The 15,699-nt window shown below is 42.7% G+C and overlaps 1 protein-coding gene across 1 annotated transcript in view; it reads left to right on the top strand.

The window, feature by feature from the left end:
* Positions 1 to 15,699, top strand: part of TBXAS1 (thromboxane A synthase 1) — a 149,056-nt gene that overhangs the window by 27,845 nt on the left and 105,512 nt on the right. Inside the window, exons 2-3 of the mRNA XM_008150476.3 lie at positions 4,950 to 5,043; positions 8,031 to 8,083. Of these exons, the coding sequence (XP_008148698.2) occupies positions 4,950 to 5,043; positions 8,031 to 8,083 (147 nt within the window). The remainder of the gene's footprint in view (positions 1 to 4,949; positions 5,044 to 8,030; positions 8,084 to 15,699) is intronic.

Here is a 15,699-nt window from a genome sequence, read left to right as displayed (position 1 = left end):
AATATATTTGGGAAAAAAAAAGGAAAACATTTTATGAGAGTATTTGGTGAAATGGACACTGACAGTGAGGCTGAAAGGGACAAACTTTCTGGAAAGCACTTTGGCATGTGTACCAGCATTTAACACCAGGGACTCCATGGACTTCAGGTTTGGAAAAGCTTCATGTGTAAAGTACTAGAAAAGTTTCATGCCCAGAGATGTTCATTGTAGTAGCATAAAAATTAGCAAAAATACTGAAGACACCCTAAATATTAAACAATAAGAATAGTTTAGTAAGTTATAGTGCACAAGAATATTATATTGCCATAAAAGTAATATCCATAATGGATTAATAACATGGACAGATGGTATTCCTTATATTAAATGAAGAAAAAAATAGAAATAAAGGGAAATAGAAAAGAAATTATAGAGAATATGATCTCAAACATATAAAAAATACTCAGAAGATAAAAACTAGAAAAAATTACAATAAAATGACAGTAGGCTTTCTCCCCGATTGTTCTAACTTTTTTGCCCAAATTTCTATAAAGCATTTCTTCTGGAGAGCTAGCAAACCTCACATCCTGCTCCCTTGTCATAAAACCTTTTGAAAAGGCAACGATTTAAGGCCTTTTTTCTAATGAAGATTTTGATGTGGCCCCAAACTTTTTTATGGAATTGCTGGCAAAGCCTTTGAGGGCTGTGCATGTTGGGAGTGTAGGGTAACCAGGAGAAAACAAATTTCTTCCCCAACAAGTAGAAATTTGCTACCTGGAACCCCCGGGCTTCACCTGTTCCTGGAGCATCGTGCCTTTTTATCCCAGGAGAAGTGGGGTATCCCACGTCTCCCAAAGAAATCTTTCTTATCACAAAGAAATCTTTCACCATTTCAAAAACATCAATAGCCTCTGAAATTTCCAAAATCAGCTCACCAAGCAGGAATTCTTTCTTTAAAAAAATAAATAAATGTAATATATATAAATATATAAAATATATATATATATTATTGATTTTTTTTTACAGAGAGGAAGGGAGAGAGAGAGGAATAGAGAGTTAGAAACATCCATCAGCTGCCTCCTGCACACTCCCTACTGGTGATGTGCCCGCAACCAAGGTACATGCCCTTGACCAGAATCGAACCTGGGACCCTTGAGTCCGCAGGCTGACGCTCTATCCACTGAGCCAAACCGGTTAGGGCAAAATATATTTTTATTGATTTCAGAGAGGAAGGGAGAGGGAGAGATAGGAACACCAATGATGAGTGAGAATCATTGATCGGCTGCCTCCTGCACGCCCCGTACTGAGGATCTAGCCTGCAACCTGGGCATGTGCCCTTGAGTGGAATCGAACCTGGGACCCTTCAGTCCACAGGCTGACGCTCTATCCACTGAGCCACACTGGCTAGGCCAAGCAGGAATTCTTTGATAGTGCTGGTGAGGATAACGAACGGACCAAGGAGCTGGCTGTTTCCAGAAGCGCACAAGAGAAAAACCAGCTCCTCTCTGACTGCTGAAGATACGCAGAGGCAAATCCTGGAGGGCAGCTTCTCATTTGCCTGGTTTCTTCTTTTGCTCCAAGCTCCAATCAGCTTGACCATCGCTTTAATACTCCATTCATCAAAACATTCCCCAATTTATCGTGGGTGTCCTCATTGGCTGAACAATGGGCTGGCCACTCTTGTTGAACGCATCAAGAAAAGGCTTTGTCTTGGGGAAAACGGAATGCTGGGAAATGTCTAGGCTTTAAAAATGGAATCTTATTTTGAAAATGACCCATTTGTCACAATTCATTTTGAAAACTGACAGTATAAGGTGCACCCTGGCATTGCAGGATTGGGGTCCTGTAGCAATAGATGACGGTGTTATTTGTCACAGTAAAATCGAAGGATGCTATCTGAAGCTACTACATACACCTTTCGTTGTCATTTTCCAACCTACGTATCCTTAATGTAAGCAATGATGCATGTCCATGGGCATAATTGTGGGATCCATTTGCATTCATGCCCACACAAAGGGAAGCTATTCTAAATATCACAGCACAGTTGTGTATTACCTGCTTTTCACAGCAGCATCCTTGGCCACCTGCACTTTTTTGATGACACAGGAATTAATGGCACGTTTTGACATGAAAGAGCAAATTTCTCTCACAATGACAACTTTTAAAGCATCAGCAGGGTATTTAAAAAAATCCTTTTTCATTCATGGGTATTGTGTTTTATCAGTTTGCTAGGACTGCCGTCACAAAGTACCGCAAACTGGGCTTGAAACACTGGCATCTGCGACCCCACAGTGCTGAAAGCTGGCAGTCTGAAATCAAGGCGGGTACAGGCCATGCTCCCTCTGAAACCTGGAGGGGGGGATCCTTCCCTGCCTCTTCCTAGCTTCCAGGGGTGTGCTGATGGTCTTTGGCAGTCCCTGGCTTGCCGCTGCATAACGCCAACCCCTGCCTTTGACGCCACCTGGCATTCTCCCCGTGTCTCCATTCACGTGGCCGTCCTCTTATAAGCACACCAGTCAAAATGGATTAGAGGTCCACTCTTCTTTGGTACGACCTCATTTTCACTAATTAAATTTGCAACACCCTATCTCCAAATAAGGCCATATTCTGAGGTACTGGGCGTGGGGAGTTCAACTTAACTTTTTTGGGGTGGCACAATTCAACCTCTAACTCCTGGGGCCCATCGATTCTGGGTTTAAGAGCCTGTTGAGAGAGACAGAGGGGACCCAGGGACCAGGGAATATGAAACAAGGGTGCGGAGAAGGAAGGGGTAGGGAGACAAATGAAACCCACTTTGCAATTTTGCTCCGTGGTCTGGTGGCAGCGACCTCTCCCTGCTGAGTTTGGCGCAAGGACTCTAGTTACTGAGGGCAACCAACTCCTAGCTGAAGACCCTTAAGGTCTGCACTTGAGTCTAGGCTGCAAGTGAAGTTGATGGCTGTGACTAGAACATTCTCTGCTGATGCCAGCTCTTTGAAAATGTCTGAATTTTGTGCAGGGACACACAAGCGGTATTTTCATAAGTGGAGTTACATAATTAGGACATGGACTTGCATAATAATTAGCATGTGTAATTAGGCACAGACTTCTTGTCCTTTAATTAGACAATCAAGACATCTAATTACAAAATTAAGATGTAATTATGTGGCCCAAGATGACATATTTCCTTCTACCCATTAGAGATTATATTTAGAAAATAATTCACAAAAACTGATGGAGACATGAACCTAGGAGCCAGATTTGAGATCCCGAGGGAAGTATTAAGTGGCCTGGGATGTCGCCTTTGCCCTTTCCTCTTAGGTGTGTGGGGAGTTATTTAAACTATCATCTCTGACTTGAAAGAATAACTGTTGCACCCTGTGCTGTCAACCTTTGGTACACACGCTAATGAAGAGGAATGTGGGCGTGACTAATCCATGTAATTCGCACATGGCTCTTGATTGTGGTTTGTAATTACACTTGAACAGGGACTGAAATGTGAGGTCGTGGGGATTCATTCAAACCCGATAATGCAGCCATATGGTGGAAACCTGGGTCGGGGGAGCTGGGAGCAGAACCCTCTTCCTGCTCTGCCCTGGCTTGGTTCTCCCCTGTGGCCACTTTAAAAGCAGACTCAGCCTGGCTGGCGTGGCTCAGTGGTTGAGCGTCAACCTATGAACCAGGAGGTCATGGTTCGATTCCCGGTCAGGGCACAGGCCCAGGTTGTGGGCTCGATCCCCAGTGAGGGGCATGCAGGAGGCAGCAAGTCAGTAATTCTCTCTCATCATTGATGTTTCTTTCTCTTTCTCCCTCTCCCTTCACCTCCGAAATCAATAAAAATATGTGTGTGTGTGTGTTTGTTTTTTTAAAAAGCAGACTCCTTGCTCAGAATAACACAAATCAACCCTTACGCTGGGCTGGCCTTTGCTTGAATATCTGAGTGTTCGATGCAAAGTTCTTATTTGAAGTGCTCCTCACTGGGCTAAGTGGGAAGGTCAAAGACTCTAGCAAACATTCCATTTTTCTAATAATACATGAGTGATTCTTACAGCAGTGAGTTTATTTTTTGTAAGTTCCAGGTCTGCTATGAAGCCCAGCTGTAGTGGTCCTCTATAGTTTTCCTCGCTCCTAAATTAAGATTTGGCTGATCTCTGCATGATGCTAAACACCCAGTTTGACTCATTAATTTTCCTGAACTAACTGAACTTTTGACCTAATTAGCTGGCTGATCAGGGATCACAGCCATATGTCCAGGGTTTTCAAAACCAGCGCTGCCTTTCCCGGCGCTATCCCTCTGTTCCCATAAACGGTTGAAACGTCCCAGGAACTCCAATGTTTTGACAGCCACATGCACTTCTCAGACTGCCGCTCTCTCCTGGAAAGTGGCATAGAAATCTGTCAGGCGGCATTTCCTGATTTTTGGTTAAGAAAATGTTTCCCATATGGTTTCAGGCCGTGAAAACAAAGACATGAAGAGGTTGTTAGTGGTTGGTGATGAGGTCTCGTCTCCATGGGGTGTTCCTTCCGCCCCTATTTTTAGGGACGGAGAGAACACTCTGTCCCTAAAAATGTGCTGTGGGACAAATTATGTGCAGGGGTCAATTTTGACCAAGAAAATAGACAAATTTGCACAGGGAGCTTATTTTTGTCATTGTGACTTTTTACCCGTTGCCTCCTGAAACAATTGTTCATGGTAGATTTAGAGGCGAAGGGAGAGGTGTGCTTTAAAGAACAACTTATTGATGGACAGTTTAGGTGGGGGAGGGCATTTAGACATCATCTCTCAGGGGTCACTCAATCCGGAGTCATTTCCTGGGTTCTATGCCACTCACTCTCCTGTAGGCCTCTACCTCTTCAATCCTTAGGCATTGTCAACTGGAAACTTCTTTTCCTACCATTACTTCCAGAGGACTCCATCATTCTGACACCTTATAAGCCAAAAGCATGAATGCCAACGTCAGTTTCTCTGGTTTTTAATTTGTTTTTCCCCTTAGGTACTCCACTTCGGCATTTTCAAGACTGGAGAAGTTGGGCATCAGACATCCCAAGCCTTCTCCTTTTATTGGAAACCTGACATTTTTCCGCCAGGTAAGGGCTGTTGTCCATGCCTTCCAGCATAAGACACGCTGAGCCCAGTGCAGCTTTACCCCGAAGCACTGCTCCTGTCCAGGTCACCCACACCTGGAGTGGTTGGCATGGGAAGGTGCTATGTGATGACAATGACCTATTGCTTATCACTCATCAATATGCACTGAGTCCTGTCATCCATTCACCCCAAAACCCCAGTTATTTAGTGTCTAAATGTGCCAGCCCTGGAGTGTGGAAGAAGTAGAAGTTACTTATGCCCTCAAGGGCACATACCAAATAGTGGTGGACAACACCAGATCAGATCTATCCTAGCACTAGATGGGGTAGCTGTCCTTCAGAGCAGAGGGAGATGCATCCTGGAGGACTTCCTGGAGAAAGGGGTCTTGCAGGAGCAATGGACACAAAGACAAGGACACACAAGCCAGATGCGGAGCGACAATGTATGTGATGCACCTGCCTGAGAACAAGGGCACAGCTTGGTGAGCAGCCTGGAAGCCAAAGACTGGGGACCCCTGAGGAATGCAGCTGTGAGAGAGAGGGAGGGAAGGGGAGGTGGAACAATTTCCTGACAGTCTAGAAAGGCAAGTGAAGGACCATTCATGTGCTATCTTTTGTGAGTAAGAGAGGGACAGCAAAGTGGGCGATTACTCTGTAAGGGAGAGAGTTTAGGTCAGGTCTGTAGAATCTGACTGTTGTTGAAGTCTAGACGTGAAGTGAAGACTTGGCCCAGGGTGCTAATAACAGTGAAAAGAGAGGGGTGTTGGGGACAAAATTAGTACCTCGTGTGACTAATTAGGTGTAGGGAATTCAAAGCAAGATGAGTAAATGTGCCTGTAACTTTGGAGCCAGGGAAATGGGGGAAATGGCCATGAGTTGTTGGAAGGGAAGCTGGTTCAGCGAGATGCCTTTGACTTGTCAGAGTGAGTGATTAGCAAGTGGAAATGTCTGCGTTTGTAGATATAGGCCCAGGGCTCTATGCTCTAAACTCCGTGTTCCCTCACGTTGGGTTTTCTCAGAAGCCAATAGTCTATTCTGCTAAATCATGGGGGTGCTGCCACCAAACCCAGCATCAGGACCCAACAGATTCAGCGTGTGAGAGCCACTAAGCTGAAGGCAGGAAGGACTAAATTTGGGCCAGTCCTGATAATATCCCTTTGAGGTCTTTTCAGAACTCCTCCCCTCCCCCCGCCCCCCCAGAAAGGCAGGCCCTTCGTGCCAGATAGAAAATCACACTAGCTATTTCTGTCCTGCTTCCTTCTCAGTTGCTCTCTCACATCAGTGTCTCTCTCCCTCTCCCTGAAAATTCAATAAAAACATATTTAAAAAAAACCCACAATGACCAGTTGGTCAGGCCCTGGGTGCCTTCACCATCTCTCACAACAACAGGCGCATGAAGGTGGGCTGCAATGGGATCAGTGGATCTCCATGCCTTGGTCTAATTTCCTTCATAACCCATAGCAGGTCTCTCCCCATGAACGTATCTGAACCCTACATGGACCTGTATACTGTAACATATACTGTCAGCTGTATGACCATATCATCTACCATCCATTCCTCTGTCCCTTTCTCTGTCCGACAGCCACTTTCACTCTTTATTGTTGTTGTTGCTCTCTTCACAGTGTTTCTTTAAAAAAAAAAAAAAACACTTCTTCTCATCTCTGTCACAGGGTGGCCAGTTCACAATGTTGAGCCCACAGCTATCTCATCAGGGCTTCGTGTGAGATTCCTGAACCAAGTGTGAAGAAATTTCTCAGTGTCAAAATAGAACAACAGCTCAGATAGGGAATTTAATACATTTCACATATTTTGGTGTGTGTGTGTGTGTGTGTGTGTGTGTGTGTGTGTGTGTGTGTGGTGATCAGTTGCATTCAGTTGAGTAATTACTTTGGTATTAACATTTGGAGAGAAACAGTCTGACTGTCGATGTGAAGAGAACACTGTGCCCCTCCCTCTGGATAATTTCCAGGATGCTCTTCTTCAGCTCGTCATGCTTGTATGTACAAACTCTGCCAAGTTATTTGAGAACACAGCAATTTCAGTGACTCTTTTTATATTCATATACGATTTCCTTGCTATATGGCAAGCTTAGACCATGAAAGTAGATTTAATGGAAATGGGATGTATTTCCATCAAGGATATCCACCTCTTTGATCTCCCCAACTTTCAACTCTCACCCACCCATCCTATAGCTGCCCATATTCTTGTATTCTCCATTCCCACAACACAGGGCTAGCATTTTCCACTCCCTCACCTCCATCCCAACCCATGCATGCTTTAATGTAAACTTCATTTCCACAATACAATGGATTTAGCAATTTCTAACCCTTCACCCATACAATTCCTCTGTGTGTATCTGCACACATACTCCATCCCTATACACAACTCCATCCCTACAACACAACGAGTCTAGCATTTTCGGAGCCTCCACCCCCATTTCCCCACATACCTCCAGATATAATCATTTCCCACTACGAAATGTGTCATGTTTTGTCCTATATAAAGTTGCTCTAAGGTTCTGAATATGTTGATTTTAGTTAAAATTGAACTTGGATGACGATAATTCAGAATTTGTGATAATTTGGATAGACCCAGCAGATGTTTACACATAGAGTGGCTGTGAAAAGAAGCTTTGCCAAAAATAATAATAATATAAACCAAATTGCAGAGGGGAATGTTAACATAGTTGGGAAAGCAAACAGTTTTCAAATATTTTAGCAGCAATTATACACAAATAGTTTAAGTACAGATGATCTTTTCTGTCCATGAAAGCAGAGCTGATGGAGACTTTTCCTTGGCAACATATATATTTTTAAAGCTATTAGTTTATTCTAATACTCCAAAGTACTTGAAAGCAATATCACTTCAATTCTTTTTTATTGTTTATGTAATTGCGTTCTCGCTGTTCCAGACTTCTTTTCTGAATACTAAGTCTGAACACTTGACATTTTGTTGAACAGTATTCTTACTCTAGTGTGTGTTTTCTGCAGGGTTTCTGGGAGAGCCAAATGGAGCTCAGAAGGCTGTATGGACGTCTGTGTGGGTAAGAGGGAAACTCCATTCTTCTACCGTTTTGATTTTTGTGTGGTGAATTGTTTGGAAGTAATAATAAGATGGGAAGGTATATGTGTTTCTATCTTTTGAGGATCCACAAAAGGGAGTGCCCAGCAGGTGAGGCTCCTAGAAGAGACCCCAGAGTTGGCCAAGGGGACATCAGTTAGCCTGAAACACCACCACTTCCCAGTCTTTAAGACCCTGACCAGCCCTGGCCAGAGTGGCTCAGTTGGTTGAGCATCATCCCATGCACCAAAAGGTCACTGGTTCCATTCCTGGTCAAGGCACATGTCCGGGTTAAGGGATTGATGATCCCCATGCAGGAGGCAGCTGATCGATATTGTTCTCTCACATCAGTGTCTCTCTCCCTCTCCCTAAAAATTCAATAAAAACGTATTTTTAAAAAAACACAATGACCAGTTGGTCAGGCCCTGGGTGCCTTCACCATCTCTCACAACAACAGGCGCATGAAGGTGGGCTGCAATGGGACCAGTGGCCCTCCATGCCTTGGTCTAATTTCCTTCATAACCCATAGCAGGTCTCTCCCCATGAACGTATCTGAACCCTACATGGACCTGTATACTGTAACATATACTGTCAGCTGTATGACCATATCATCTACCATCCATTCCAGCACACTTTTGAAAGTGAAAGGGGGTGTTATTAATAATTACCCCAGGACAGCAGTGGAAACTAAGGCTGTCCTGTACGTACATAGGGTCACCCTAGTGCTCAACCAGGTAAAGTAATATAGACTTCCCTTTATTATTCCCTGAATTTTCCCTTTTACACTTCAGAGTGTGTTCCCCACCCAACTTTCAAAAAAAAAAAAAAGAGAGAGAGAGAAAAGAAAAGAAATTCTGGAATCTGATGAACAAACCCATGCTCAGAGTATTTGCCCTATTCAAGATTCACAGACTCGAATCAATTGACTCTCAACATGTGTCTTTCCACAGTGGTGTCCTAATCATTTCAGGCAGTTATCACACAGTTTATCCTTAGACACTGGGTAATTTTAGTAGCTCTTTTCTGGACTTCCAGGTTGGTGATAACTTTTCTGGGGCAGTAAATTTCTGTTGTGTTCCTAATGTACATGCTGATGGGGTCCAGTGTCTTGTGAGCCCTTCAATCCCAGGATACGTGATGCTTATTCTCCCAGTGATGATTTCCAAAAGGGGATTGACTTGTATCCTGTGTGGACACAGCCCTACCCAGGAAACTCACAGTTTGGCCGAGTTCTGCTTAACCACAGAACTTAGTTGGCTATGTGACACCGTGAAATAATAAATTAAAATGTTATACTAGATGCTCTCTGTATGAGTTTGTTATTGCTGTATAACAAACTACTCTAAAATGAAGTGACTTAAACAACAAATTATTATTTTTTATCATGTGCCTAAGGGTTGTTTGAATTGACTGATCTGAGCCACCTTTGGCTGGGAAGCTGAGGTGAGCTTCCTGGGGCACCTGCAGGTCAGCTGGGGAGGTGGCTCATGTAGGTCAGGCTCAGCTGGGCCAGCTCTGCTCCACATGTCTCTCATCCTCCTGGGAACAGCAGGCAGGCCAGGGCAGGCTCTTCTCATGGTAAAGGCAAAGATTCAAGAGAGCCAACTCAACAGTCCAAGAATATTTTGAACGTCTGCTGTACCATTTCTGCTAACATCCTATTGGCCAAACCAAGTTATATGGCCAAACCCAAAGTCAGGGCAGGAAGTCATGTGGCCAACCATTGATGGAGTGGGAAGGTATATTCCTCCGATGGAAGGACAAGAAGATGGTGCATATCTTTCAGTAATAAGCAACTCTACCTCACTCTCTAAGATCTCTTTCAGCTTAGTCTTTCTTTTCTTTCGTGTGTGTGTGTGTGTGTGTGTGTGTGTGTGTGTGTGTGTGTCGCTTCTTGCTTCGGGCATGATAGATACTCAATAGAGGTTCGAGGAATTGAACTGTTTACCTTTCTCTTTCTCCTGTGTGGTTCTATTGCTCTGTAAAAGTTCTCGTTCCACCTTTCCCTTTCCAATAGTCTCACTGTGCAGTTGATTTGACACTGACCTTGCAGACTGTCTCAAACATTTTTGAGGCATCCTACTGACTCAGAATGAGAGTAGCTTCCTCAGAATTAGAAAAGGCCTCGCTGAGCTTGAATTCTAGGAACCACTTCCCTGAGTACTCCTTGTACAGATTTTCAGAGTAGAGCCCTTGGGTATTTTAAAGTAATCTTAAAATCTCAGATGAAGAACTTAAAGGGCACTGTAATAACTGGTGGGTGGTGTGGTGTGGTGCTGTGTGTGTGTGTGTGTGTGTGTGTGTGTGTGTGTGTGTGTGTGTGTGAGAGAGAGAGAGAGAGAGAGAGAGAGAGAGAGAGAGAGAATGAGAAAAAGAAAGAAAATTGGTTTCCTTGACAACAGGATGCCCAATCAACTTTTCCCCAACTTTAACTACTAGTAAGTTAGCACAATTTATCCTTTTCATTTCAAGAAAACTTAAATCAAAGAGAATGATTTCAAATGAGGTTGTAGAGATAGAAATTACAGTAGTATCTCCACTCTTTGTTCCCAGCTCTGGTGAAAAGGAGAGAGAGAGAAAAAAAGAAAGGTGATGGTATAATTTCTTCACACAAAGGTATCACCTTTCTCTGCTTTAGAAAAAAACATGAGCCACAAAATACTGACTTCTTTTGAAACATGTCCACTCCTGCAGTTAGAGGCAGCACGGTGGTGGGGTAAAGTCCTGTTTGAGCTCTATAATCTGGATGACACTCAGTATGCTCACCTTTTAAAACAGAAGTGTTGCCTACTTTCAGTCAAGATGGCAGCATAGGCAAACGCAGTACTTGAATCCTCCCACAATCAAATAAAAATCACAACTAAATTACAGAATAACTATCATTCAGACTGCCTGAAATCTAGCTTAATGGAAGTCCTAGGACTAGGGATTTAAAGAGGAAGACACATCGAGACTGGTAGAGGGGCAAAGATGCAGAATGGGCTGGTCCCACACCCATGTGTGGCAGATAAAAATTGAGAAAGGTATCTTGGCTGTGGAGGTCCTCCTGAGGACCAAGGGGTCCCAGCCTCACAACAGACCCTCAAGCCCAAAGCCAGGAAGAGAAGTCCCATAACTTTGGGCTGTAAAACCAGTGGGGATTGTGGCTGAGAGACACAGAGGCTGCTGGAATCCCAAGCAGTTCTTCTTAAAGGGCCAGTGCGTGGACTTACTCAAAACTCACTCCCTCTGAGCTCTAGTGTTGCAGCAGCAGCTTGAAAGGAGCCAGGGACATACAGGGAGAAACTGAGTTATCTGGCATCAGAGCGAGAGCTAGGGATGGCAGCTTTCTATCAGACAGAAGTGCTGGCCAAGGCCATTGTTCTTTTGATGACCTCTCCACAGAGCTGGCAGGTGGGCACCATATCTGAGTCTCCATGAACCTGGCTCACACTGTTTGCCTTACCCTGGTGATTCCCTGAGACCCTGCCCCACCCAATTTGCAGGCCTACGCAAGCCATTTTCAGTGGCTTTTCCATACAAATGACTTCTCTTGCTTCATGCTTCAGATGTTTCTAAAGTCTCTTAAATAAGCAACATCTGGCCTCTGTGTACCCTATACTTCTTGCTAAGTGGCTCCAGGCATAGCACTACTGGAAGCCAGCCTTGGTTCACACTTGGCTTCTCCTTGGCACCTCCAAACCCAGCACAAGTAGCAGCCATCTGAAGATCACTTTGTAGCCTGTGCCATGTGGCCCCAGGCAGGGCACAGGCAGTGGCTGACCTTGCACCTCCTGAGAGGCTCCAAAGCCAGTGCACCCAGGGTAGACCATGCTGGATTACAACTCCATGAGCAACACATTAAAGGGTAAGACTCGGTGAGCACCAAAGCCCACTGAAAGTCCTGCTCCATTGGTTTGACTCCTGTACAGCAGCTCCTCCGCTATAGTCTCAGCCAGTCCTCACAGCTGATCAGCCTGGAGGTCAATCCCTCCCAGTGACACCAACAATAATTAAGGCCCAACTACAAGTGGGCAGTGCATACAGCCCACACAGGGGCACACCTGGAGCACCCAGCTTGGGTGACTGTGGAGGCTGTGCCACTGGGCCCAACAGGACATCTACTACACAAGGCCACTCTACCAAGTTCTGGAGAAATAGCATCTTTACCTAATACACAGAAACAAGCATAGGGAAGCAGTGAAAATGCAGAGACAAAGAAACAGGTCCCAAATGAAAAAAACATGAGAAATCTCCAAGAAAAGAACTAAACAAAATGGAGACAAGTAATCTAACAGATGCAGAGTTCAAAACGATGGTTATAAGGATGCTCAAGGAACTTAGTGAGAACTTCCTAAGCTGCTGCCCCAGCACTAGAGTTTCATATCTTCAAACATGAAAAAGGATATAGAAACCATAAAAAAGAACTAGTCATGTGGCTTAGTGGTTGAGCATCAACCCATGAACCAGGAGGTCAGGGCACAAGCCTGGGTTATGGGCTCAATCCCCAGTAAGGGGCAGGCAGGAGGCAGCCAATCAATGATTCTCTCTCACCAATGATGTCTCTGTTTCTCCCTCTTTGAAATCAATAGACATATATTAAAAGAAAAGAACCAGTCAGAAATGAAGGATATACTAAATGAAATGAAGAATAATTTATAGGGACTCAATATTAAAGTAGGTGAAACTGAGGATCAAATCAGCAATTTAGAGTACAATCAGAAAAACAACAACAACAAAAAACAACATTAATCAGATGTTTTCAAAAAGAAAAAAGAATTAAGAAAATAAAGATAGTTAAGGAGCCTCTGGGACAACTTCGAGTGTACCAACATTTACATCATGGGGCGTGCCAGAAGAAGAAGAAGGAGAGCAAGAAATTGAAAACCTATTTGAAAAAATAGAAATAATGACAGAAAACTTCCCTAACCTGGTGAATAAAGTAAACATACAAGTCCAGGAAGCACAGCGAGTCCCAAACAAGATGAACTCAAAGAGCCCCATATCTAGACACATCATAATTAAATGCCAAAGATTAAAGACAAAGAATGTTCAAGAAGGAGAAGAAAAAAGGATAAAAATATGAACAATAAAATAGCAAAAATACATATCTATCAACTGTTGAATCTAAAAAACAAAAAGAATAGAAACAGACTCATAGATACAGAGAACGTCTTGGTCATTGCCAGATGTGAGGGGGGTTGAGGAGAAGGGGTAAAAAAGTTGAAGGGAGTAAGAAGTACAAATTTGTTGTTATAAAATAGTCATTGGAATATAGTGCGGCACAAGGAATATATTCAATAATATTCTAATAACTATGTATGCTGTCAGATGGGTATGCGATTTATCAAGATGATCACTTAGTAAGTTATATAATATCTAATCACTGCGTGTACACCTGACTAATAATAATACTGTATGTCAACTTTAATTGAAAAATAAAAATGATTTAAAAAATAAAATAAAACAAAAGGGTTGAATTAGTCTATATTTAAGGTCCTTTTTAGCCCTAAAATTATTTTGTTACTGCTTCAAATTTAGCAAAATGGGTTCACTGATTGGGAATATCAAGGATGGATTTTGTGGAATGAAAGGAAATGATTTGGTTTAAATTATGTTAACTTTTAGACTGCTTCTATCATTAGAAAGTATTATCAATCTCAGATTGGTCTCTCTCACATTGATGTTTCTCTCTTTCTCACTCCCTTCCTTCCACTCTCTAAAATCAATGGAAAAAATATACGTGAATAAGGATTAAAAACAAAACAAAACTGAAATAATTAATCAATTCACCATTTGACAAGTGAAACCCCACACTGTTGCTTCCATACAGAGGTGCCCTGTGTTTTTAGATGGCAGGACGTAACAGGATATTGGGAGAAATTTGAATCTAAAAGCCAAATATGGTGATTATTTATGCTTATGATCTGGTTGTCATCATAGCAACTCAGTCAGAGTTTGGGTCCCAAAACTTGAAATCGGCTCCTTGCCCATTTTTCCTCTTACTCACTGCTATGGGGAAGATATTTCCAGAGAAACTGTCTGCCAAGAGGTGTTGAGAACATTAGTATTTATTATCACCACCACTACCATCCCATCATCCCTACCATTACTGCTACCACCACTATCACCACCATCATCTTAACCACCACAACCATCACCATCACCCACCACTACCACGAACAAAATGTCTTTACCAAATCTCTAATTATGCAGCCTGCTTTGCCAGACCGTGTGCAAATAAAACTACACATGTTGTCTATGGCTTTTGTGAAATTGAATGTAAAGTGGGCGGACTGGCACAAACACCTATACTATTTTTACTTATAATACTTGATTAGAACTCTTTTTTTTAAATTTCTTTATTGATTAAGGTGTCACATATTTGTCTTCATCCCCCCATTCCCATCCCACACCCCACCCCACGGATGCCCCAACCCCCTGTTGAACTTAACCGTTGGATAGGCTCATATGCATGCACACAAGTCCTTTGGTTGATCTCTCCCCCCTCCACCCAACCTCCCCTATCCTCCCTCTGAGGCCCGATAGTCCGATCGATGCCTCCTTGTTTCTGGTTCTATTCTTGTTCATCAGTCTATGTTGTTCATCATTTCCCCTAGATGAGCGAGATCATGTGTCACTAGAGATATACTTATAAGAACTGAATGTGAGACAAGCAATAATAGTTATGCTGACAGGCAGATGAATCAGTCTGTAGTGAGTTTCTTTCTGGACCAACAGTTCTTTAGAGACCCAATTTCAATGTCCACCAGTTCCTTATGTGTACTTTGAATTGCACAATTCAAAAGTACCCTTAGTGATATAATATGAAGAAAACAAGGTTTTATCGCTTTAGATAACCTTAAGTCAATTAATGATTACTGGTTATTTCCTTTAGTCTGAGAATGAGCCCTATGTTGGATTTATATTCCTGACCAAGCCCTAAAAGACCAATATCAACATAATCATCATACATTTGTGATTAAATATAAACAGGAGAGAGATATGTCCCCTTCAATTTGTAATTGACTTTGTAATCCAGTGGATGACAGCCTTTATTGTGCTATTACTATTAATTACTTACAAATACTTACACAGCACCCTAAGTTCAGCTCATTTGTAACTTCTAAAGGCTCCAGTCAAAACTCCCTTTCTCCTTATCTCATCTGTCTTTTAAGTAACAGCTCTAAAGCTACTCTTTTTTCTAGCCCCATCCCCATTTCTTCTCACCCCCACATCACTTTAGTCTTGGTATCTAGTATAAACTTATCTCCCTTTTGTTAAATTTGACTTTTATGCTTCCTGGTGTCCATCATCTATGCCCCTCCATTAGATTAATAGCATCTGATTCCTATATGCCTTCATCAATCCAAACTTGTTAAATAATCTCATATACTCTCATGAGAACATCAAGTTGTAAGTAGGTAAACATGCACAATGTAAAGTACAAATAACTATACAGGAAAAAGTAAAACTGACTCCCACCTTGGACCCTTACACTTACGCTCCTCCTCATAAACAACCTCTATTCTCAGTTTCTTAATACTCAAATGGATAACATATGATAGATGCTGTCCTTTACCTGGCTTACTTCATTCATGATATTTGGGAAATTGTCCC

Source organism: Eptesicus fuscus, chromosome 14 (assembly GCF_027574615.1).
Source record: "Eptesicus fuscus isolate TK198812 chromosome 14, DD_ASM_mEF_20220401, whole genome shotgun sequence".
NCBI classification, from domain to species: Eukaryota; Metazoa; Chordata; class Mammalia; order Chiroptera; family Vespertilionidae; genus Eptesicus; species Eptesicus fuscus.
The sequence above is the reverse complement of the archived record's forward strand: the minus strand, read 5'-3'. Positions and strand labels throughout refer to the sequence as shown.